Below are 27,077 nucleotides of genomic sequence, written 5' to 3'. Positions count from 1 at the left end.
AGAAGCTTTAGTAGGTTTGTAAGTCACCGTGTATGTCAGGCCCATACTGGAGTATGCAGCATCTGTTTGGAACCCGCACTTGATAAAGCACGTCAAGAAACTAGAGAAAGTGCAAAGGTTTGCGACAAGGTTAGTTCCAGAGCTAAGGGGAATGTCCTATGAAGAAAGGTTAAGGGAAATCGGCCTGACGACACTAGAGGACAGGATGGTCAGAGGAGACATATTAACGACACAAAATACTGCGCGGAATAGACAAGGTGGACAAAGACAGGATGTTCCAGGGAGGGGACACAGAAACAAGAGGTCACACTTGGAAGTTGAAGACACAGATGAGTCAGAGAGATATTAGGAAGTATTTCTTCAGTCATAGAGTTATCAGGCAGTGGAATAGCCTAGAAAGTGATGTAGTGGAGGCAGGAACCATACATAGTTTTAAGACGAGGTTTGATAAAGCTCATGGAGCGGGGAGAGAGAGGGCCCAGTAGCAACCGGTGAAGAGGCGGGGCCAGGAGCTAAGACTCGACCCCTGCAACCACAAATAGGTGAGTGAGTACATGAATCATTTTGCAATGTAGATTATTTTAGTAGCCAGGCTTAAGCATGGTTACAAGTAGTAATGGCACGTTGGCAATCACACTATGTTCAAACTAAATAAAAACATGTGGTCAGGCTTATGGTTATACTTCAAGGACCTGCTGCCTAGTGTGGGCCAACTGGCTTACTGCGCTGTTCCTCCTTACTTATGTTCTTGGGTTTGTATCGAGCCCTACTTCTCAATGTGCGGGGAAGAGATATTGCCCAAAACCGGGCAATGAAATAAAAAGGAACAGGAATCCCTTTGTAAATACAAACAGAAACTAGAAGTTCCCAAATTGATCCCTTTTACCCCTCACCATGCCCCAGCGGAGCGTGACACCTACACCCTCACCTGAGTACAGCAACCGGCTTCCCACCAAATCCGTTAAAGAAATATCCGCAGAGCGGAAAAAAATGGAGCTGGCTAAAATTGTGCCGATGAAAGGTGCCTCTCCTGCATCGTACTCAGTACCCAGCGGGCGAAGATAAGCATCACAGAGAGAACGGAGAGAAATTGTTACTGATGCTCAGGCAAAAGCGAGACGCCCATAATCGACGAAGACTGACACAGAAATCGCTGGTGATTTTTTCTGGAAGAGTTCGGGGCTGCTCCCTTATGATTATTATTATCGCTATGGACTTCATTGCCCGTTTTGAAACATATAGAGACAGATAGTATAATAAAATATGTGATATGCCAAGGTACTTTATCATTGAAAATAAAATATCAAATGTGTTGAGCAAATTGTAGATATATAAAAAGATGTGCTCGTGTTAACTGTTAGTTTCTAGGCCTTTTATGTATCCATATGCTCTTGACCTATCGTTCACAAGGTAGTTATAGGGGCACAATAAAAGAGTCCTTTCCTCGGCAAAATAAAAAAAAAAGTGTGCCTGAAGACTGCTGTAAAAACAAAGGCAGTGTAGTTCTGTCTGGAAAAACGTGTTATTTTTCTTGTTTCCTCAATAATTCCTAAATAGTTCTGGGGTATATTTCAATGGACTCCAGTGGAAACAAGTTACTGGCGTTTTTTGGATTATTCTAGGCAATTTACACATATTCTACTATATAAAATAATCGTACTAATCCGAAAATTGAGTAACAGTACCTAAATAAACTTACCTAAGACGGGGCAAACCCAAATTGTATAATTGTGAATTCATTACCTCTGTAACTTGCTCAGCCATCAAAACTTTGAGGCCCAGTCCCTGGACCCATTATGTACCTCTGTAATCTTTTGACTACCGCCCACAGGATGGGTATGGGGTGCATAATACACATATTAAACTAACTTAAACTAACTAATAAATTTAATTACTTAGTCAATTAATTAGGCCTGGTGGCTAACGCTTTCGCTTCACATGGCGAGGGTCTGGGTTCGATTCCCAGCCAGAGTAGAAACATAGGGCGTGTTTCTTTCCACCTGTTGTCTATGTTCCCCATCAGTAAAATGGGTACCTGGGTGTTAGTCGACTGGTGTGGGTCGCATCCTGGGACACTGACCTAATTTGCCCGAAATGCACAGCATAACAAGCGGCTTTCTATATAGTAATATGTCGTTGTTGTCAGCTAGGACTGTATACCTTGTACATGTACTTGTAGTAAATAAAGATATTATTATTAATGTATCATACTGGAATAATGAATCTTTAAGACACGACATAAATTTACTTAAGACTGGGCTCAGTGGAAGGAGTAGTTGAAGCCCTTAACAACAACAGTTCAGCCTCGGGAATTTTTTTACTAACAAATAACGTTACGTAGGTAAGTGACACCAAGATGCATATATTTCGTAAACCCCATATTACATGCAGCATTTCATGGTGACATGCAGATCCTTGAGGGACATACGTAAGTACAAGACGTCAATACCACAGTATAAGTTGATTATGTTTGTGCTTGTGGTAATGTTAATTGGACTCGGTAGGATTTTACTAGGATAAATTATCGTAATTCACTTGTGATGTATGACAGCTGCATCTGTATCTTGAGAACAGTTGTACTAATTTATACTATTGTCTACAAAATCATTTTATTTTTTTTAATACTGCTTATCTTTTTTTCTTGAATGGACAAACATGAGGTTCAGATAAGATATGATAAAAACGAAATCTACTCTATTTCACCATAATCAGTAATAATGAAATACAGTTAGTTCTGTATTATTGTTGGTGTGTGGATAATGGCGAGTGTAAAACAATGGTAAGAATATATTTGTTGTTTCTCATATTTATTTATTTATTTATTTATATCTTTGCAAATAGTACATTGAGATTATGTATTTACAATAATGGGTTGCAATGCAAAAAGAGCGTCTATTATGCCTAGGCATTATGTACTGTATATGTACATTGATCCTTATGTGTATGTTTTCAATCGTAATTAATACCATGTTTATTTTACAAAAAAATTAATATCAATATATTCAATATGTTTTTTACATTGCCATTAAGAAAGCTTTTATCCAAATCCAGCACCATATAATTGTTTACAGTTGGCTTAGGTAGTAACTTTTTTTAGAAATTAACCAAGAATAATATATAATCAAACAAAGCAATATTTCCACTTGTCATTGTCCAATAAGTATTGAAATTGATGTTAGTTTTTGCAAAGTAGTGGATATTTTTCCTGAGACTAAGTAATATATGACTTTTTTGGGCTATCCTAGTTAATTTACACATATGTTGCTATATATGATAATTGTTTGTGTACCTGCACCTAAATAAACTTAATTCAGATTGCCTGTTGGTATTGCAACAGAGATAGTATTTTGTTGCATAAATGGTAAAAAATATAACTAAACCTAATGCAACTCACCAAACCCAACCTAAAATAACCTAACATAGCTTAACCTAACCTCCAGCATCGGCTTGGTATGTCTTCCTTTATATTCGGGCAGTGCATAACGTGAGTCAGTACTAAGCATTGATGAACTCAAATGTACTATGCAACCAAAATTAATCTACTGTTTTCACTAATATCAACAAAAGTAATTTGCTCAAAAATACTTATTCTGTGGGGTACATAGGTTGTACGTATTGTAAAATGTAAACTAGTACGTGAGTTCCACCAAATAATGGTTGGTAACCTTAGCCAGACTCGATAAACATATCAAATGGCTAACACCAGTAAAATGTGGCAACACTACACCATCGGTAAAATGCATACAAATCAATTCCCAAAAACATTATTTTTACCCTTCTTGGGTAATATCCATAGTATATAATTCAAAGTTGAGAAAAAACATCCATTTCCTATGTTCTGGAGTATACCTGGAAAGTGTTCTGAGGGACACTGCCCTCGCAGCCCCGTCCATGACCAGGCCTCATAGTGGACCAATGCTTAATCAACCAGGCTTGTTGCTGTTGGCCTCGTGCAAACCGACATTCGAACCAAAGCCCAGCTGGTCTGGTACTGACTTTAGGTGTCTCCATCTCCTTCTTGAAGATAGCCAGGGGCCTAGCAGATGTGGTAGATACATTGTTGTGATCTTTGAAAGTGAGATTATTTGACATTACCACTCCCAGCTCATTCACATTAGTATTTCACTCTGTTGTGTGGTTGGAATTTGTTTTATACTCCAGTCCAGTTTTTATTTCCTCGAGTTTTCCTTAGCAGAATAATTGAAATTTGTCTTCATTGAACTTCACATTGTTTTCTGATGCCCACTTAAAGACTTGGTTAATGTCCGCTTGGAGATTTGCAGTGTTCTCGGTGGATGACTTAGTCATGCAGCTTCTGCTGTCATCAGTAAAGGACACGGTGCTGTGGCTTACATCTCTGTCTGTATCAGATATGAAGATGAAGAAAGTTTATGAAGTTTATAGATCCATCTACCAACTTTTCCTATTAGTCCTTTATTACGCATTTTGTGATCTATTACACCATGATTGCACGTGTTGAAGGCTTCTGCAGAATCTGTGTATACTACATCTGCATTATGTTTGTCCACCCGTGCATCCAAGACCACGTCATAGCGATCCAGTAGTTGTGAGAAACAGAAGCGACCTCTCTAAACCCATGCTACCCTGGGTTGTGCAAACGATGGGTATCCAAGTGGTTGGCAATCTTGCTTCTTAGAACCCTTTCAAAGATTTCTATGATGTGAGATGTTAGTGCTATCGGTAAGTAATTCTTTGCAATTGCTTTACTGTCACCTTTGTGGAGTGGGGCTATATCTGTTGTTTTTATCGACTCTGGGATGACCCATGTCCCCTATACTGGGGAAGATGATAATATCTATAATAATAATAATTCTGCAGGTACATGTACAATGTATACAGGCCTAGCTGACATCAGTGACATACTACTCTACAGAAAGCCCTTAGTTATGCAGAGCATTTCAGGCAAATTAGGTTCCTAAGGTATGGCCAACACCAGTCAACTAACATCCAGGTTCCTATTTTACTGATGGGTGAACAGGAACAGCGGGTGTCTTAAGGAAACACGTCCTGATGTTTTCACCCATACCAAGGATCAAACCCCAGACCTCAGTGGGTGAGCTGAGTGTGCTAGCAGTCAGACTAGGGGAGATAAAAGAAAAAGAGAGTACGATGTATCTATGTTCATGTTTGATGCAAAATTGGTGAGGGAAATAAAAATAGGAGGGGACACAGAAAGGCTGCAAATAGACCTGGAGATACTGCAGGATTGATCTGAATGGTTACTGGAATTTGACATCAAATGCAAGGTTACAAAAATTTGGGAAGGAAGAAAATGATAGGAAACAGAGTATGGCTCAAGTAACAAAGGTTGCAAACCTATCGTGGAGAAGGACCTCAGGGTGAGCATAGTAGCAACATAACACTAAGGCTTACAGTGCCTAAATAGCCTTTGCAGTAAATACGTATTTGGCAAATTTAAGATTTGCATTCATGAGCCCCAACAAAGTCATTCCTGGCATTATGTATGACATGTATCAGGCCCACTTTGGAGTATGCAGCATCAGCTTGAAACCAACAGCTGATAAAGCATATTGCAAAAATAGATGAAGTGCAGAGGTTCATAATAAGCCTAGCCTCAGAGTTAAGGGGAATGAACTGAGGAAAGCCTAACCTAATTGTATTGTAGACTACAGTGAAATGTAGTAATAAAAGGTTTCCCAGCTACCAGTGTCTTTATTCCCACCATGGTAGACATAATAATGACACAAAATACTAGACAAATTGATAAGGATATAAGTAGGAAAGAAGATGGTGATTTTGTTTGGGATATTAACCTGGAGGGTTAGTAACCCAGGATAACCTAGTAGAGTCAGAGCCATCAGACAGATTTTGCTTTTATTCAATGGGACCCTTAATCCATTTTCCCAGGATGTTACACACACCAGTCAGCTAACACCCAGGTACTGTGTCAGCCTGGTAATGGCTAGTTAAGAGAAAAAGGCAGGAGCTGAGGCTCAGTCTCTGCTAACACAAATACAGTGGTACCTTGGGATACGAACAGCTCAAAACGTGAACAGCTATATAAGTCCTTTTGTAAGTGTATTTTTGGGGGTCTGAAACGGATTAATCTAATTTACATTATTCATTATGGGAACAAATTCATTCGGTATCAGCACTCGACCAGCCTTCTGGAACGAAATAAGTTCATATCCCGAGGTACCACTGTATTTGAATGCCATGCAGTATACAGGAGGCCCCCACATATACAGCACTCTCTTTTCAGTGTTCCATGTTTTTGTTGGCTTTCAGTTGAGCCAGTGTTCATTATGTTTGGTGCTTTTACCACTTTTCCGCCATTTTCATACAACGGTTGCATAAGGGAAAGGCAACCAGTGCCGTATTTTAAGGTAAGTATCGTGTACTTTTTTATCTGTTTTTCATGCCTAGCTGTACAGTGGACCCCCGCCTTACGATATTAATTCGTTCCTGAGAGCTCATCGTAAGCCGAAATTATCGTTAGCCAAATTAATTTCCCCCATTAGAAATAATGGAAATCAAATTAATCCGTTCCTGACACCCTGAAGTATGAAATTTTTTTTTTTTTTTTTTACCACATGAAATATTAATTTTAATACACACAAACTGAAGAAGACATGCACAATTACTACTCTACTAAGAATAGAATACATGACACTTACCTTTATTGAAGATCTGGTGATGATTGATGGGATGGGAGGAGGGGAGAGTGGAAGTTATTGCTTGGAAGGGGAATCCCCTTCCATTAGGACTTGAGGTAGCAAGTCCTTTTCTGGGGTTACTTCCCTTCTTTTAATGCCACTAGGACCAGCTTGAGAGTCACTGGACCTCTGTCGCACAACAAATCTGTCCATCGAGCTCTGTACCTCCCGTTCCTTTAAGACTTTCCTAAAATGGGCCATAACATTGTCATTGTACAGGTTGCCAACACGGCTTGCAGTAGCTGTGTCAGGGTGATTTTCATCCGTAAAGGTTTGCAGTTCAACCCACTTTGCACACATTTCCTTAATCACTCTTTTCAATTCCATACTAATTCTCGCCCTTTTTACCACAGGGATGGCACTAGAAGCTTTCTTGGGGTCCATGGTGACTTATTTTGCAGTTACAAGCACTAAAAAACACTGGGATAATGTGAAATGTACCGAATGTATGCATAGATGTGACCGCACTGGCTGGCTTGTAAACACTGGCGATGAGGCCACACGTGGGACGCGTCCCGGACGAATCACGTAAGGTGAGTATTTTATTGTGAGGCAAGGCAAAATTTTTTGCATTTAAATGCTTCGTATGGCGGATTTAACGTAACGCGATGCGTTCATAAGGCGGGGGTCCACTGTATTGAGCACCCAATATACGATAGCATGAACATGTTATCAGGCGTTTTAGATGCATTCAGTAATGAAAAAACCCACCAGTGATTTTCACTTACTGTACTGGGTTGGGAACCTCAGAGCTGTACAAATGGGACCCTCCTGTAATTAATGTGAAGGGTGGATGCCTGTGTAAGATTCCATAGTATAGTTTTGCCAACCAGACTCTCTACCACTGGATAAGGTGAGACATATGAGCAATTCTTCTTATATCTGTTGTCCATTTACTTAAGATTACCAAAACTGTTGTCCAGAGGGCTGAGGAAGGGTTGTTGAGGTGGTTCGGACATGTAGAGAGAATGGAGCGAAACAGAATGACTTCAAGAGTGTATCAGTCTGTAGTGGAAGGAAGGCGGGGTAGGGGTCGGCCTAGGAAAGGTTGGAGGGAGGGGGTAAAGGAGGTTTTGTGTGCGAGGGGATTGGACTTCCAGCAGGCATGCGTGAGCGTGTTTGATAGGAGTGAATGGAGACAAATGATTTTTAATACTTGACGTGCTGTTGGAGTGTGAGCAAAATAACATTTATGAAGGGATTCAGGGAAACCGGCAGGCCGACTTGAGTCCCGGAGATGGGAAGTACAGTGCCTGCACTCTGAAGGAGGGGTGTTAATGTTGCAGTTTAAAAACTGTAGTGTAAAGCACCCTTCTGACAAGACAGTGATGGAGTGAATGATGGTGAAAGTTTTTCTTTTTCGGGCCACCCTGCCTTGGTGGGAATCGGCCAGTGTGTTAATAAAAAAAAAATAATAATAAATTAATACTACTTAAAGTGTTGGGTTACAAAGGAGTGAATAACCCTAAGGATGGCAGCTGCTCATTCAAAAATGAATACAGATTAGTGGGCAGAAATATAAATTCCAGTTTTGTGTATAATGTATGCTATCAGGAGACAGTGGAAGTAGTGGAGAGATAATTTAAGGTGTTCAGTCCCTAGATAGGTGTTAATCACTAGATATGTGTTTAGTCCCTAGGATATTTGTTTCACACAACACCACCACCATGATGTCTTCGTACAGAGGATATCTTCTACAACTCTGTTATTAAACAACTTACTGGCATGACCTTCCACTAGTGGGTATCCCTATGACATCTCCTGCTCACTTGTTATGGATACCACCCACCTATGACACTATCTCCAACTGCTGTACCTTACGTTTGCTCCAGTAAAAAGAGTCTATCCTCGTGCATCTGGTTTAGGCTAAGGGACTGAACACCTTCAGTCAAGGCTAAAAGATAAAGATTTTATTTCCCTACAAAGGTTACAATGTGTAATTACAAGGGACCGAATGCCATTTATCAAATCTGAGACACTGAAAAACCTTCTATCAAGGCTAAGGGATTAAACACCTTAAATTACCTTTCCGCTTTAGCTGTCTCCAGTATGAGTTTTCTCTGTATTCAACTGAAAAAGCCTGCTATGGAGGCAAAACATTTTTACAGTAAAGATACCCAAATTTTACATGTGTGTCCTATTCATAAACTGTACAAAATTGCTGACAGGGTCAAGAATATCTTGTCTTTGATATAAGTTCCATTAGTTTTGATCTGTTTGTATTCTTTCTGAAATTATTTAATTGAATTTAATTAATATAATATTTACAAATAACTCAAACTTCAGAAGGAATCTCTTGACAGTGTTTCAGTGCCTCGTTTACCATTATCAATTGCAGCTATATTGCTAAATACTGTACCACCCTTAATTATTCCTACTCTTTCATATCTGTCAGTTTAAAATTTCTATACATTTAAATAATTTCCAAATACCATAAACCCTCTTTTAACAGGGGTTATATCCTGAAAATTTAAGTTTAAGGTAAAATAGTATTACATGAAGTAAAGATCACAGGAAAATGTAAAGTACAGCCTCTCGTCACTTAACGACGGAGTTCCGTTCTTAAGACCTTGTCGGAAAACGAATTTGTCGCTAAGTGAGGAGCATACTATAATGGTAGTGGGTTTGTGTCAACTATCTTTGATATTGTTTTATGTCACCCTTTCACCATTTATAACATTTCTGGTACATGTATACTTTTAAATGTTGATACAGTAGTGTACTGTATATATTGTAATAAACAGAATTGAGGAAATCAGCTCTGATATGCATTATTTAGGTATGCATATTGGTCAGAGAGCCCATCATAAGCCTGAGTTGTTGGTAAATGAGTACGTCGCTAAGTGAGGAGAGGCTGTAATGTGCAGATGCCTTAAAATTGACCAACCAAAATTTCTACTATTGTACACACTAAGTAAAAATTTACACAGTACAGAATTTACTTATGATTCTGCTATAGTATAGTTGTTCATTTTGAAGTGTGGATAGGGTTGATCTTGGCCTACTGGGTTAAGGTGAATGGCTGTGGTTCTTGTGTCATACAGAGTTTTGGTTACCCTATTTCTATATGTTCTTTTATTTTTGACCTTTTCTCTCTGGAAAGGTCTGGTCTAGGTGATATGTTGCAGTCTTGAAGTTTCCTTATGTCCCTGACTTTTCAGCAGCTCTTCCTTATGTGTAATCATTTTGATCCATTTGTATATCTCTTATTTTCCAATATACTACAGCGGTACCTCAAGTTTCGAACAGCTCCCAACTCGAACAGTTATGCAAGTGTATTTTTGTAAGTTCTTTTGTAAGTGTATTTATGGGGGTCTGAAACAGACTAATCTAATTTACATTATTCCTCATGGGAACAAATTTGTTCGGTATTGGCACTCGGACAGCCTTCTGGAGTGAATTAAGCTCGTAACTCGAGGTACCTCTGTACTTATGTCCTAATATTTGATCTTTAGTGTTAAATTATTTGAACATTTTGTTGTCCTACTGATCTTATGTTTTTTTCTCATTGTCTCTGTCAGATTTATTTCTTTTTTTCACCACAGGTAGCCCTTTTCCATGTATTCCCAGACTGGTTTACCCTATTCAACTATAATTTTTGTTAAATAACATTCAAATGGTTTTACCTCCCTATTTAATAACTCCCCTCTTTTGTTTTTAGCCCTTTCACTGTTGGGTCTCCCCAAATTAAAATTACTCATTGCCAGTATTAACCCTTTGAGGGTCGCCAGGCCCTCTCAGAGACTTGTTCTCAGGGTTGCCAAAATTTAAAAAAAAAAAATTTCTTATGAAAAGATAGAGAATCTTTTCCTGGTCATAATGACACCAAAAGTATGAAATTTGATGGAAAACTTACGGAATTATGCTCTTGTGAAGTTAGCGGTCTCGACGATGTTTACTCATCGGCGATTTTGCCCACTTTGAGCCCTATTTTCGGCCAATTCCAGTGTATTAGTCGACAAAAATCATAACTATTTCACTAGAACTTCGTTTTTTCTATCAAATGAGTACAAGAAACCACCCATTTACTGATTTCAACTATCCAGTAAAGTGGTCAGAATTTAGCAATTTTGCCAATTTCACACAAATTTCAAAAGATGCCAATTTCCAAATAGGGTCCAGAATAAACAGGAAAGACATTACTGGCACTAAAATAACATTTCCTCTGTTCATTGGTCACATCCCCAGGCCCCTCTTACATTTCTTTTGCTTTCCACTTTGATTTTTTATTCTCACAAAAAAAATAAGATTTACTGTTATGCAGACTACTGCATTAGTGTAGAAATGGTATAAATGATATCGGCGCACTTGTGAAAGATTATTAGACTCACCAGTTGACATGTATTGGACGCTTGGCATGATTTATTTACTTTTGAACTTTGGTAAAAATCGAACATTTCTGCTGCTTTGAGCTCAATTTCAAGGTACTTTTCTTTGTAAAACCAGTCAAAATCATCTCAATTTCTGTAATATGTCTAACATTCTATACAATGAGACCAGGAAAACTAGAATACAACAATAAATACCATACAAAAATACAGTGCAAAGTCGCTGTTTTAAACCAAAAACACAAAGTTTTTTTTTTCTCATTGTGCACTGTGTGTTGCAGGATTTTTTTTATATTGTGCACACTGACCACATAGACCCATTCTTTCATATGTAGGCCTACCAGCTTTCTCTTGCTAGATTTGAGGGTGCTAGAATTTATGCATACTAGTACGTCAAAAACCCTGGTGCGTAAGCCATACTAGTACGGCCGAAACCTTGCAAGGGTTAAAAAAAAATCTTGTAAAAAATGTTTTACTAAAGGCAATGACAGAAAGAATATGAAATTTGATGGAAAACATATGGAATTATGTGTGACCAAAGTTAGCAGTCTGGGCACAATTTATGCATTGCCACTTTTGTCCACTTTGAGTGCTATTTTAAGCCAGTTCAACCAGATTCATAGCTATTTCTCTAGTATGCCTTGTGTTCTATTAACTGAGCACAAGAAGCCCCCTCCTGTTTAATTATCAGAACTTAACTATAAAATGCACAGAAGCTGATAATTTGGCTAATTTTACACAAAATTAAAAAATCCAATTTACAGAGTTCAAAATAGCACCATAAACATTCAAGGCACTTGAGTAGCATTTCCTCTATTCATTAATCACATCCTTAGGCCTCTCTTCTATTACACTTGCCCTCCATATTGAATTTGTTACCCAAAAAAAAAAAAAAATAAACAATAAAAATTTTACCCTATATCTTGAATAATGAAAAATAACCAGGAATGATTGGTCATGGTTTATGGCATCCAGTAATTTAATCTGAGCATGATTTAGAGCTACTTCCAGCCAAATTCATTTTTATTTCAATAGTACATTTTCCATTTTATTAAATAATACAGTACTAAGAAACGGCCAAAAAAGCAATCTTAGAAAACGCATCAAAGTCAGAGTTTTGCTTTTCCCATCATACATTGGATAGGGTAGGATTTTTTTTTATACTGTGCACACTCACCACATAGACCCATTCTCCCATGTCTAGGCCAAAATTTACCACTCACTGCTTTTTTGAGGAAACTGAACTCAAAACATAGTTCTACATAAGCCACCCTGGTGTATGTAACAGATCTACAGATGAGACAGTGAATGGGTTAGCTGTTAAGTCCATTCATTCCCTAGGCTTCCTCAGTCTATTAGCTCTAACTCCAAAACTTTTTCTTCTCAGCAGAATTTTTTGACCAGACTTCATCCCCACCTCTCACTTGCTCTCCATTACACTCCCTTGCCCCTCTCTTAACCACTCTTAATCTCCATATGCTCCACTCTCCTTATATCACTTTGGCCTTGTAAAAATCTCTCATGTGCTAACATTTTCTCCCTTACCACTCTCTACTTTGTCATTTTCCAATCACTCCTCTCCCTCCATACCAATCCTCCTATATCCACAATCTTCTGCTGCACACTCTAACAATGCATTCTAAAATTTTTCCCATACCTCTTCAACCTTCTCTTCATTACCTATACTCTCTATACTCAATCTGTCCCAACTGCCTCCTCCAATTTATAAACTGTTGCTTCTTTCTTACTGATGACATTCTCCTTGTACCTCCATCTACCTCTTACTCTCACTGTAGCTACAACTAAATAATGGTCTGATATATCTGTTGCCCCTCTAAAAGCATGCACTTCCAGCAGTCTACCCATCAACCATTTATCTACTAATACATAAGAACATAAGAAAGAAGGAACACTGCAACAGGCCTACTGACCCATGCAGAGCAGGTCCATGTCCCCCCCCCCCCGGATTAGACCAATGACCCCCCCCCCCTGGATTAGACCAATGACCCACCCAGTCTGGTCATCCCCACTCAAGGATGGAGCACTGTACCAGACCCAGCAGCACAAGCTGGTCAGGTCCAACTCACACCCACCCACACCCACTCATGTATTTATCTAACCTATTTTTAAAACTACACAACATTTTATTAGCCTCAATAACTGTACTCAGGAGCTTGTTCCACTCATCCACAACTCTATTACCAAACCAATGCTTTCCTGTATCCTTCCTGAATCTGAATTTTTCCAACTTGAAACCATTGCTGCGAGTCCTGTCTTGGCTGGAAATTTTCAGCACACTATTTACATCCCCTTTATTTATTCCTGCTTTCCATTTATACACCTCGATCATATCCCCCCTAATTCTACGCCTTTCAAGCGAGTGCAGATTCAGGGCCTTCAGTCTATCCTCATAGGGAAGATTTCTGATACATGGGATCATCTTTGTCATCTTCCTTTGTACGTTTTCCAGAGCATTTATATCCATTCTGTAATATGGTGACCAGAACTGAGCAGCATAGACTAAATGAGGCCTAACCAAGGATATATAAAGTTGAAGAACAACCTGAGGACTTCTATTATTTATACTTCAAGATATGAAGCCAAGAATTCTGTTAGCTTTATTGCAAACACTAATGCACTGTTGTCTTGGTTTTAGGTTACTGCTAACCAGAACTCCTAAATCCTTTTCGCAATCGGTAGTATTAAGATCTACATTATTTAGTTTATATGTGGCATGGTTATTTAACTGTCCAACATTTAGAACTTTGCATTTGTCAATATTAAACTGCATCTGCCACTTCTCCGACCATTGCGTCAGTCTATTCAAATCATCCTGGAGTGCTCTAATGTCCTCATTAGAATGAATTGGACGGCCTATTTTGGTGTCATCAGCAAATTTGCTTATGTCGCTATTTATTCCCTCATCTATGTCATTTATTTAAATTGTGAACAACAACGGGCCCAACACTGACCCCTGAGGAACACCGCTTGTGACGTGCCCCCATTCTGATTTCTCCCCATTTATGCAAACTCTCTGCTGTCTATTTGTCAGCCATGCCTCTACCCAGGAAAAAATTTCTCCTCCTATTCCGTGTGCCCTAAGTTTCCTCAATAGCCTCTGGTGTGGAACTCTATCGAAAGCCTTACTGAAGTCCATATACACAATGTCATATTCATTACCATGGTCTACCTCCTCAAACACCTTGGTGAAAAAAGTTAGTAAATTCGTAAGACAGGAACGCCCCTTTGTAAAACCGTGTTGAGAATCATTAATCAATCTGTGCCTGTCAAGATGGCTACGAATTGCTTCGGCAATTATTGATTCCATAAATTTTCCCACTATGGAGGTAAGGCTTGTTGGTCTATAGTTCGAAGCCAAGGACCTGAACCTTCGTTATGCCTTACGTCATATCACGTATACTTATTTTAACCCTTGAACGGTCCAAACAGATCGATGTTCAAATTCGTAGTGCTCCAAAAGTGGATCTACTTTTTTTTACATATTTTCAAATATAACAAAAACAAAATGTAGTTAAAAGTTTTTTTACAAGTTTTCAAATGTAAAACAAGAAAGAAGATCTACATTTTTTTACATACTTGCAGATGTTGAAAAAAACATATATATACGTTTGGACCATTTAAGGGTTAAATACGTATTACCTATTACCAAATTTCTTTATTTATTTATCACGGTAGGTTCATTCACAGGTGAAGTAAATGAAATGAGGAAAATCCTTGGAGAATGTTCAACAGTTACAAAAATGACTTAGAGAATCGATGATCCAGACACTTTCTTCAGTGCAGTACCTCTTCCCACCTGGCAAATCGTATAGTATAGCACCTGATACAAGCATAAATCCTTCAGAATTCGAAAAAGAAATAATATGCCCACACACATACAGCACCTGAGCCAGATTCTTGGAACTTTATAAATAAGTGCACGTTACCATTAGCATGAGTATGTACTCATTATTCTTTGGAGAAAGAAATTAAATCTAGGTGAAATCCTAGATGCCTTGACTCAAGAAATCGTAATGACACGATTGCAAACAAACCATACCCCTAGCCGGGATTGAACCTGCGGTCATAGAGTCTCAAAACTCCAGCCCGTCGCGTTAGCCACTAGACCAGCTAGCCACAATAAGATTCATCCAACTAGGTATATTTCTACACCATAGGAAGGTATATTTCTACACCACTGGTGTAGAAATATACCTAGTTGGATGAATCTTATTGTGGCTAGCTGGTCTAGTGGCTAACGCAACGGGCTGGAGTTTTGAGACTCTATGACCGCAGGTTCAATCCCGGCTAGGGGTATGGTTTGTTTGCAATCGTGTCATTACGATTTCTTGAGTCATATTGACGGCAGTGAAGGGACTTGAGCTAGAGTTTGTCACGGCCACGCTAGCTGGAGATTTGTCTGTAAAAACTTGCATTTGTGGTCACAGTGGTGCCTGTGCTAGCCTTCCTATGGTGTAGAAATATACCTAGTTGGATGAATCTTATTGTGGCTAGCTGGTCTAGTGGCTAACGCGACGGGCTGGAGTTTTGAGACTCTATGACCGCGGGTTCAATCCCGGCCAGGGGTATGGTTTCTAGATGCCTTATAAAATAGAGACATATATCCTCTGCACAAAGGAGATAGTAGAGCATTGGCAAAAAAATGAAAACCAGTATCACTAATATCATACATCATAAAAGTCTTGGAAAGGGTGATATGCCAACTTGATATTATGGAAAAACATGACAAACATAACCCATATCAAAGTGAATTTGAGTGGGAAAACCATGCTTGTCATGAATGGTGTATTTGTTTAATATATGCATGAAAGCAGGAGAGGTACACAAGGATTTGCAGAGAGCATGCATAGTTCCTTTGTACAGAGGATAATTATAGAGCATAAGGCTGTTAAGTGTACCAGATAAAGTGTACAGTAGAATTATTATTGAAAGAGTTAGGGGTAATGACAAAGTAGGATCGCAAAGGTTTAGACAAAGTGGATTAAAAAAAAAAGTATATACAGTGGTACCTCAAGTTTTGAACAGCTCCCAACTCAGACAATTATGTAAGTGTGTTTTTGTAAGTGCTTTTCTAAGTGTAGCTTTATAGTCCTTGTGGCTTAGCGCTTCTTTTTGATTATAATAATAAATAATTTTCTAAGTGTATTTTTGGGGGTCTGAAACGGACTAATCTAATTTACATTATTCCTTATGGGAACAGATTCGTTCAGTATCGGTACTCAAACAGCCCTCTGGAACGAATTAAGTTCATAACTTGAGGTACCACTGTAATAGAGTGGATAGAGAAGCAATGTGGCAGATGTTGAAAATGGATGGAATAGTTAGTAGGTTACTAAAAGCATTAAAAGTTTTTAAGCAGAGTGAAGCTCAGGTTAGAGTATGTAAGAGAGAAGAGTAATATTTTCTTTTAAAAACTAGACCTTAGGGATGTTACTGTTGTTTAATATATTAACAGATGGGATTGTAAGACATGTGAATGCTAGGATGTTGGGGAGATTGTGGGATTAAGAGATAATGAATCTGATGAGTTGGATTTGTCATAGCGGCTCATAGCCAATGATACAGTTCATTTGGGAGAGACTAAAAAGAAGTTGCAAAGGTTGGTGGAGGAGTTTGAGATTGTAAAATAATGAAATTAAAGGCATACATAAAACAGAGTAAGGTGATGAGAGTAACAAAAATGTTTAGGCAAAGAGAAATTGGATACATGATTTGAGGAAGTAAATGTATTTAGATATCTGAGAGTGGACATGTCAGCAGATAGGGCTATGAAAAATAAGGTGAGCCATAGAATAGATGAAGGGAAAAAAGTATGTGGTGTGTAAAGTCATCTGTGGAAAGAAGTTTTCTATGGAGACTGAAAAGGGGAATGAACCAGAGTATGGTTGTGTAAACCCAGGGTAGAAGGAAAAAGGAATAGGAATCATACCAGGAAGAGTTGGAGGGAAAGTGCGAAAGACGTTTTAAGGCTTGAGCATTCAGCAGGTGTGTGAGAGCATATTAGATTGGGGTGAGAGGAGAGAAGTTATTTTAAGGTTTGACATGCTGTTGGAGCATGATCAGGGTAACTTACAAAGGGATTCAGGGAAAACTAGTTAGCCAGACTTGAGTCCTCGGGTTGGAAAGTATATAGTGTCTGCACACTGGAAGGGTGGGAATTCTGCAGTTTGGAGAGTCATTTGAATTTTGACATATGCACACTTCTAGCAAGAGCTGTTTAGGAAATGATAGTGAATGTTTAATTTTTTAGTCACCCTACCTTTGTAGGAACTGACCAGGTAGTAAAAATAAATGGAGCAGAAGTTTGAGTGCCTCTGCAATGACAGTGATTATGTATGAATGATGCTGAGAGTGTTGAATGATGATGAAAGTTTTTTCTTTCTTTTTGGGGTTTTCTTTCTTTTTGGGTTACCCTGCTTCAGTGGGAAACGGCCATGTTAAAAAAAAAATTAAAATTATTCTACCTTCTTTATACAGTAGGAAGACACTTCCTCTCATTCTGTTACAGTACAGGTAAAGTTGTACAACTTATGAAAAACATTCCTGCTAACAGGCTGAATAAAACTGTTTAAAATGCTGAGACTCGTAGCAAGTTCGTTGATGTTTTATCACTATATATGTGCCAAATAGTTATTTTGAGTTTATCTTAAATTCTGTTACTTTGCTAGAAAGACTGTTGGTTTCCTGCCACATCAACTGAAGCTGGAACCCATTTATTTCATCTTTAGCAAATTCTGATTTATTTATTTTTTCCCTTTTTCAGGAGGTGGCAGGAGAACCATATGTCAGAAGGGTTGTCACTTCTGGATTATTTTGGTAGAAAGAATTAGGGATTTGTGTAGTACTGTAATTGCTATTAAGCACATGCAGAAAATAACTCAATAGGAAACTCAGCAATGGATCGATGGTATTGGTGCAACTCCAGCTTAACATCAGGTGAAGTGGTTAGCACAACAGTGAATGGAATTCGACTGTATGATGGTGACAAGAAAACTGGCTATGATGATGGGCGTCTAACTTTAACAAATCACCGACTACTTTGGCGGCATGAAACTCAGTCTTCTTCATTAGGATTACACCTTAGTCTTGTAGTATTAGTTGAAGAAGAAGCAGGCAGTTTTACTTCAAGTCCAAAATTATTGCTTCACCTAGCTCAGCCACCACATAGTCAACCAGCAGGTCCTGTAGCTGCTAGTTCAAATTCTTTTATAAAATTGTCATTTAAACATGGTGGATATAGTAGTTTTCACCAGGTACTACAAAAAGCGATTGATAATCATGGATGGGAAAAAGCACCTTCCCTTCCATGTAACTATGGAAAACAGCCTGGAGGAAAGGCAATTCACACTGGCATTCTAGGTATTGAACGTGCAATCCAGGCCAAACAAGAGGAGACCAACCAGAATATAAGTCATGCCTTTGAAGATCTGAAGAATCTAATGGGCCTTGCCAAGGATATGGTGTCTCTTTCAAAAAGTATCTCAAACAAAATTAAAGAGCGATCTGGAGACGTATCAGCAGATGATACAACACAATTCAGATCTTATCTTCTAAGTCTTGGTATTGATGACCCGGTTACAAGAGAAGCTTTTGGCTCGGAAACACAATATCATCATAATCTGGCTAAAGAAATTACCCAGGCCTTAGAAGACCCAGTGAAAGAAGCAGGAGGTGTGATGCTGCTTTCAGAGGTTTATTGCCGCATTAATCGTGCTAGGGGACTCCAGTTGCTATCTCCAGAAGATGTTATGCATGCATGTCATGTAATGAAAAAATTGGGCCTCTCACTTAATCTTCACACATTTGAATCAGGTGTTCAGGTAGTACAGATAACTGGACTTGATCAAGAGAAGGTAGTGGAGGCAACTGTTGAGGTACTGAATTGTCATGAGGTTGATGGAGTATCAGCTGGAGACTTAGCAAGGGATTGTGGCATGCCCCTTCTCTTGGCTCAGGAAAGGCTTTTACAGGCTGAACAGTGTGCTAAAGCTGTAAGAGATGAATCAAGTGAAGGTTTACGTTTTTTCCCAAATCTTTTCTTTTCACGTTCTTAGGTTTTGTACAAGCTATGATTTTCAAGTTTTTCAAAACTTTATCAATCACCTGAAGTTTAATTATTTTAAGAAGCTTGAACCTGTTAAGCTTAAAACAGATAGATGTCTTGATATTGTGAATCTGTTTTATGGAATGTCGTCTAGGCTTTTTGTCTTGTTAGAGTACCTCCTATTTATAATTTAAAATGATTCTGTTGATTCACTCCCAGTCAAGGAAGGGGGGGAATCTTGATATTCTCAAGGGTGTTTGATCCAAAGAACTGAAGATACCCTTCCTCTCTTTTTGATTAAACCTGATTGCCTCTCATTTCCTTGGAGGTTTAGTGCTTCCCCATGAATATAATTGTGATGGGTGTGCATTTCTGGCAAGACAGCTATTAAGTGAATAATGGTGAATATTTCCTTTCCTGGGAGATAGTCGATGTAAATAAAAATATAAAAATTACAATTATCATAATACATACAGTATTGATATTGCTGTATTATTATTATTATTATTATTATTATTATTATTATTATTATTATTATTATTATTATTATTATTTGTTTTTTATTATTAATATTGGTTCACAAAGTTTGCAAGAGTTAAAAAAATTTTCCTTACAAAGAATAATGGAAAAGTGGTTGCCATATATAAAAGCATATTTAATGTTATGTTTGTGTATGCATGTATGTACAATATATATGTGCGTGCACATATTCATCAGGGGGAAGTAGGTTCAGTATCTTGGATTAGGAACCTTTCGTTGACCTTATCTGTGAAGGGTTAGAATGCTGTTAGAAAATATTCAAATATGAACTTCCTTAATATATATAGTTGTTAGTATGTAGGACATTTGAATGTTCTGTGATGGAAGTTATATATCAGCATGTGTAAGGTTGTGAAGGAAAATAAAGCGTTCTCAGAGTGTACTGTTTAAATTTAGGCATTACAATAACATTTTTATTCAGGGAATATAGTTCTGTACAAGCTTGAAACTGCTTATTTTGTACAACAATTGAAAACAAAAGAACTACAAAGTTTGACAAAATTATTCACATGCCTTTGTGATTTACTTGTAATGGTAAGTTTTTAATGCTGTACAGTATTTGTAATAATAATTTTTTTTAATTTCATAAGTGTCTAAGCAGACCTGTGGAGTAGGTGCTCTATGACCTAAATGGGCTTAGTGATTCCCCTGAATAAAATATGAAAAACTTGTGGAGTACATGCAAGTTCTGTTTAGGGTTGATACCTCAGGAGAGGTGCCTTAATGCTAGTGAGGGGGCTCTTGATCCAAGGAACTGAACTTAACCTCTCCTTGGATTAAACATGAATGCATCCCATTTCCCAGGTGTTCTGTGACCCCTATACCCTTTAGAGTTGATAAATGTCAATATTGTATACAAAAGTGCATTATTAATTCATAGATCCTTTTTCTGGAGTCCTTGATGCTGCCAACAGAAGGAGCATCAACTTTCTTGCTGACAATCCTTTATTTTAAGTCATTATCTTAATAAACTTTTAAAATCTTTTATGTTTTCTTTCATTTTTTGTAATGATTGTTTATATGGTGCACCATAAGTACCTTTGTCTGTTGCATGCTGTACTCTCACCGATGATCAGAAGTCATAGAAGCGAGCTTCAAGCATTTGAGGATTACAGTAGGGCCCCGCTTTATGGCATTTCACCTTATGTCATTCTGCTAATATGGTAATTTCAAATTATGACCAAAACTCACTTTACGGCAACCCGTCTTTCTAATATGGTGCGCCCCACCCAGTTTGTTGACATTCTCTGTGAGCACATTCTATTATGTCTGGAAACTTTTCAAAATTTCAAGTGTTTTAAAGTTATTGCATATTTTATATGTACAGTACTCTGATAATTATACTTATGTGTAGCTGTACCTAATATACGTACTTACAGACTGTGCTGGTGTGCAGGTACACATTAAAATCATTAAGAGTCTCTACTCTTGATGCCATACTAATAACAATACTCTCTTGAGTGCATTAAATGTCTTATATTACATTAATACATATAGACATTTCCATTAATCCATCTATTTATTTATTTATTTATTTATTTAAAAATTTGAGCACACATACAGAGGTACAACAAATACAGGTAAGAGCAGTATGCCAAAGCCACTTATACTATGCATAGCATTACGGGCTGGCTTAAAATTAACTTAAGATTAACTAAGCAATGATGAAATCAGTGATAAAACATTAATGTAAACAGGTTACTATAACGCACAAGTGAGTATTACAAAGACAGGTCATATGGTTGTATGCATTGTTGTACATTCAGTAGAATGGAGTATCCTGTTAGGTAGTGTATTTAAAAAATACTAAAGTTAGATTGGGTTTTAGGTTTAACATTTATGTGATATAATTGTAAGAAACATTTAAGATATACAATTTATAAGGTTCAGTTATTCAGTATTTATTTGGTTTTGGGTGAGTAAGTGATCTTTGAGAAGAGACTTGAATTTATAAACAGGTAGTGTTTCTTTTATATTTACAGGTAATGAATTCCAGATTTTAGGGCCTTTTATGTGCATTGAGTTTTTACATAGTGTGAGATGGACACGGGGAACATCAAAGAGTGATCTGTGCCTTGTGTTATGGTCATGTGTTCTGTTGAGGTTGGCAAGGAGATGTTTGAGGGAAGGGTTAATATCAGAGTTAAGTGTTCTATGTATGTAATAGGTGCAGTAGTAAGTATGGATGTTTTGTATGGTGAGGAGGTTTAGTGTATTGAATATTGGTGGAGTGTGCTGCCTGTAGTGAGAATTTGTTATCATTCTAACTGCAGCCTTTTGTTGGGTAATTAGTGGTCTGAGATGGTTAATTGTTGTTGAGCCCCATGCACAAATTCCATAGGTGAGATAGGGGTAAATAAGAGAGTGATAAAGGGCCAGGAGGGCTGACTGTGGAACATAGTACCGTATCTTCGATAGTATGCCTACAGTCTTGGAAATTTTCTTAGAAATTTGTTGTATATGTGTATGAAATTTGAGTCTATTATCAAGGTGGATTCCTAAGAATTTTCCCTCTGTTAGCTTTGTGATAGGTGATCCGTTTATCATTATGTTAAGAGGGACATCTGTAGCTCTGTTACCAAACTGAATGAAGTAGGTTTTGTCAATGTTTAGTGTAAGTTTGTTAGTTCTCATCCAGGTAGATATTTTCTGCAATTCGGTATTTACAGTATTGGCTAGCGTGACTGGGCTCGGGTGGGAGAAGACGTATGTAGTGTCATCTGCAAATAGTGTGGGTTTGAGTAATTGCGAAGCATTTGGTAGGTCATTTATGTATAGGAGAAAGAGAAGAGGGCCAAGGACACTTCCCTGTGGGACACCAACTGTAATTGGTTGTGCAGAGGAGTTTGCCCCATTTGCATACACATATTGGCTTCTGTTGCTGAGGTATGACTTGAGGTAGTTGAGGGAGTGCCCTCTTATACCATAGTGTGACAATTTTACGTGGAGCAAGTCATGGTCAACTGTATCAAAAGCTTTACGTAAGTCAATGAAGATCCCCAGTGGGACTTCTTTTTTCTCTATTGCAGTGTATATATGTTCTAGCATGTGTATAATAGCATCATTAGTATTTTTATTAGGCCTGAATCCAAATTGGCAGGGGTTGAGTATGTTTTGGGAGATAAGGTAGGAGTAGATTCGTTTATGAATTAATTTTTCGAAGATTTTTGAGAGAGGGTGTAAGTTGGATATTGGCCTATAGTTATTCAACTCTGTTTGGTCTCCTCCTTTGTGGATCGGGGTGACCCTTGCTATTTTGAGTACTGTAGGGAAGGTGGAGGATTCAATGGATTTGTTAAAGAGTGTTGCAATGATTGGTGATAGCACTTGTGACACTTTTTTGTATATAAAGGGTGGTAAGGTATTTAAATCTCCTGCCTTGTTTTTTAGTGTGTTGATAATAAGGGAGACTTCGTATGGGTTAGTCGGAGCTAGGAACAGTGTGTTCGGGTAGTTGCCGGTGAGGTAGTCATTTGGTGGGGTATCTGAGCTTGGGATTTTATTGGCAAGGTTTTGTCCTATAGTGGAGAAGAAATCATTGAGTCTGTTTGCTGTTTCTGTTGGTGGGAGTTGGGGTTCATCTGATTTTGCTAATTTTATTTCGCTATTTCGTGATATCTTTTTTGTTCCTAGAATTTCTGATAGGGTTTTCCAGGTCTTTTTTATATCACCTCGTAAGTTGGATAATCTGTTCTCATAATACAATTTTTTTGCCCTTCTTATCAGGCTGGTTAGGATTGACGAGTAACGTTTTGTTTGGTCTCTGGTTATGTGACCCATTCTGTACTGTTTTTCATATTGGTGTTTTGTATTTATGGATTTGAGAATGCTGGGTGTTAGCCAGGGACTGTTCAGTCTCTTAGCTGTCATCTGTTTAGTTTTTTTAGGGCAGTGCTTGTTATAGAGGTATTGGGTCTTTTTTAGAAAATTATTAATACATTCGTCAATATCTGTATAGATTTCTAGCTCAGTGTGCCAGTCAATGTTTGCTACTGCTGTTGTGAAGTTATTAATGGCTGCCTCATTGTGAAGTCTGAAGGTGACTTTAGTAGTGTCTTGGGGTAATTTACCAAGAGTTGTTATGAGGAAAGTCGGGTAGTGGTCTGTGGTATTATCTGTAATTATGCCTGATTTTAAAGGGGATATGGTGTTGGTCCAGATGTGGTCAAGTAGGGAAACACTAGTCTCTGTAACTCTTGTAGGTTTTGTTACTGTTGGTAGCAACATACAGTTACTCATTGTGTTTGTGAATTCAGTAACGTGTGGGTCCTGGTCTTGCAGGAGATTTATATTGAAGTCACCTGAGAGTAGTAAGTGATCTTTGTTCATGCGTGCATCAGTTATCATACTTCCTAGGTTTTGACTAAATTGGCTAATGTTTGACTGTGGAACTCTGTAGATGTTCATCAATGTGAGAGGTTTTTGTAGGTATTTGGATTTGAATTTGGCTATTATATATTCCCCATGTTCATCCCTTGTGCAAGTATTAGTGATACATTCTAGTTGGTCTGAGTAGTATATGGCTGTGCCACCCCCTTGTTGGTCTGGCCTACAGTTGTGTATGGCTGTGTAACCAGGAATGGCATAGACATCTGTACTATCAGGCTTTAGCCAGGTTTCAGTTAGTGTAATGATGGACATATTGGCATGTAAGGAATTTAGTAATGCTAGACATTTCCATTAATCCATCTATGATATTTTTTTCAAAATTATACAATAAACACGCTACATATGAACATGTAACATATAACAAATAAAATGTATAAGATTCACAGACATGGGAATGAATGTGCATCAACCAAAAGCAAACACGTCTGTTTGTTTACATTATGTGTGGGTGGTGTGGTGTCAGGTGGGGGTGGGAGGTTAAGTTGCCCTGGCTGGCCACCATACTTCCCATACCTAACTTCCTACAAATAAATATGAGCCACCTCACACCATACATTAAGACTACAAATATTTTAAGTAATGGGTGTGCTGTGTATGTATTTTACTTTTTATTTTGTTTTTAATGCTTATTTCAATTACTAACTTAATATAACTTAGTGTAAACTTGTTGTCTGGCACTTACATGCATTTATAAACGAAAAAATGGCATTCCACTTTAAGGCGGTAGCCTGGAACCTAACCTGCTATATAAGAACATAAGAACATAAGAAAGAAGGAACACTGCAACAAGCCTACTGACCCATGCGGAGCAGGTCCATGTCCCCCCCCACCCCCGGATTAGTCCAATGACCCACCCCCCGGATTATCCCAATGACCCACCCCCCGGATTATCCCAATGACCCACCCAGTCTGGTCATCCCCACTCAAGGATGGAGCACTGTACCAGACCCAGCAGCACAAGCTAGTAAGGTACAACTTACACCCACCCACACCCACTCATGTATTTATCTAACCTATTTTTAAAACTACACAACGTTTTAGCCTCAATAACTGTACTCGGGAGCTTGCTCCACTCATTCACAACTCTATTACCAAACCAGTACTTTCCTATATCCTTCCTGAATCTGAATTTTTCCAACTTGAAACCATTGCTGCGAGTCCTGTCCTGGCTGGAAATTTTCAGCACACTATTTACATCCCCTTTATTTATTCCTGTTTCCCATTTATACACCTTGATCATATCCCCCCTAATTCTACGCCTTTCGAGAGAGTGCAGATTCAGGGCCTTCAGTCTATCCTCATAGGGAAGATTTCTGATACATGGGATCATCTTTGTCATCCTCCTTTGTACGTTTTCCAGAGCATTTATATCCATTCTGTAATATGGTGACCAGAACTGAGCAGCATAGTCTAAATGAGGCCTAACCAAGGATATATAGAGTTGAAGAACAACCAGAGGACTTCTATTATTTATACTTCTAGATATGAAGCCAAAAATTCTGTTAGCTTTATTGCGAACACTAATGCACTGTTGTCTTGGTTTTAGGTTACTGCTAACCAGAACTCCTAAATCCTTTTCGCAATCGGTAGTATTAAGATCTACATTATTTAGTTTATATGTGGCATGGTTATTTAACTGTCCAACATTTAGAACTTTGCATTTGTCAATATTAAACTGCATCTGCCACTTCTCCGACCATTGCGTCAGTCTATTCAAATCATCCTGGAGTGCTCTAATGTCCTCATTAGAATGAATTGGACGGCCTATTTTGGTGTCGTCAGCAAATTTGCTTATGTCGCTATTTATTCCCTCATCTATGTCATTTATTTAAATTGTGAACAACAACGGGCCCAACACTGACCCCTGAGGAACACCGCTTGTGACGTGCCCCCATTCTGATTTCTCCCCATTTATGCAAACTCTCTGCTGTCTATTTGTCAGCCATGCCTCTACCCAGGAAAAAATTTCTCCTCCTATTCTGTGTGCCCTAAGTTTCCTCAATAGCCTCTGGTGTGGAACTCTATCGAAAGCCTTACTGAAGCCCATATACACAATATCATATTCATTACCATGATCTACCTCCTCAAACACCTTAGTGAAAAAAGTTAGTAAATTCACAAGACAGGAACACCCCATTGTAAAACCGTGTTGAGAATCATTAATCAATCTGTGCCTGTCAAGATGGCTACGAATTGCTTCGGCAATTATTGATTCCATAATTTTTCCCACTATGGAGGTAAGGCATATTGGTCTATAGTTCGAAGCCAAGGACCCGTCACCTGCCTTGTAAATAGGTATTACATTTGCCATTTTCCACTTATCAGGCACTATGCAAGTTTGTAGTGCTATGTTAAAAAGATTAGCCAAAGGTATGCTAAGTTCCTCTTTACATTCCTTTAACACCCTTGCAAACAGTTCATCAGGACCTGGGGATTTGTTATGTTTTAGTTTCTCTATTTGTCTGAGGACCATGTCACTAGTTACCACAATCGTACATAGTTTATTATCATCCTGTTCTACGTAATCTCTTATTTCAGGAATATCGCTAGTATTTTCCTGGGTGAAAACTGAGAGGAAGTAGGTATTTAGAATTTCACACACATCCTTATCACTGTCAGTGATCTGACCAGAGTTACTCTTAAGTGAGCCAATCTTGTCCCTAATCTTACTTCTGTATACCTGAAAGAACCCTTTTGGGTTAGTCTTTGAATCCCTTTCGACCTTAGCCTCATAATCTCTTTTTGCTTTTCTTATTCCTTTCTTTATTTCTCTCTTTAATTGAATATATTGATTTCTTAACTGCCCATTCCCTCTTTTGATACACCTATATATGCCTCTCTCTTGACCAATGAGATGTTTTAATCTATTGTTCATCCATTTGGGATCATTTTTGTTAGATCTAATTTCCCTACTCGGAACAAAAGTTGTCTGGGCAGCTAGAACTATGCTCTGAAAAACGTCATATTGGCAACCAAGATCACCTACCTGACCCATAGTTAGGACATCCAAATTTAGCCCACCCAAGTAATTTTTCATTCCCATGAAGTCAGCCAAGC

General features: G+C 38.2%; 1 protein-coding gene across 10 annotated transcripts in view; it reads left to right on the top strand.

Moving 5' to 3' along the window:
- Positions 1-2,022: 2,022 nt before the first annotated feature.
- LOC128694014 (vacuolar protein-sorting-associated protein 36) overlaps positions 2,023-27,077 on the top strand; it is a 47,733-nt gene continuing 22,678 nt past the window's right edge. The window contains exons 1-3 of one of the 10 annotated variants that reach the window (XM_070090882.1): positions 2,278-2,341; positions 7,052-7,231; positions 17,811-20,616. In XM_070090882.1, coding sequence (XP_069946983.1) covers positions 17,944-19,101 — 1,158 coding nt within the window. In that variant the 5' untranslated portion in view covers positions 2,278-2,341; positions 7,052-7,231; positions 17,811-17,943 and the 3' untranslated portion in view covers positions 19,102-20,616. Of the gene's footprint in view, positions 2,429-2,632; positions 2,780-7,051; positions 7,232-17,810; positions 20,617-27,077 lie in introns of those variants that run through there. The other 9 variants (XM_053783985.2, XM_053783983.2, XM_053783986.2 and 6 more) reach the window with 9 other exon arrangements.

Source organism: Cherax quadricarinatus, chromosome 33, assembly GCF_038502225.1.
Source record: "Cherax quadricarinatus isolate ZL_2023a chromosome 33, ASM3850222v1, whole genome shotgun sequence".
NCBI lineage: Eukaryota > Metazoa > Arthropoda > Malacostraca > Decapoda > Parastacidae > Cherax > Cherax quadricarinatus.
The sequence above is the reverse complement of the archived record's forward strand: the minus strand, read 5'-3'. Positions and strand labels throughout refer to the sequence as shown.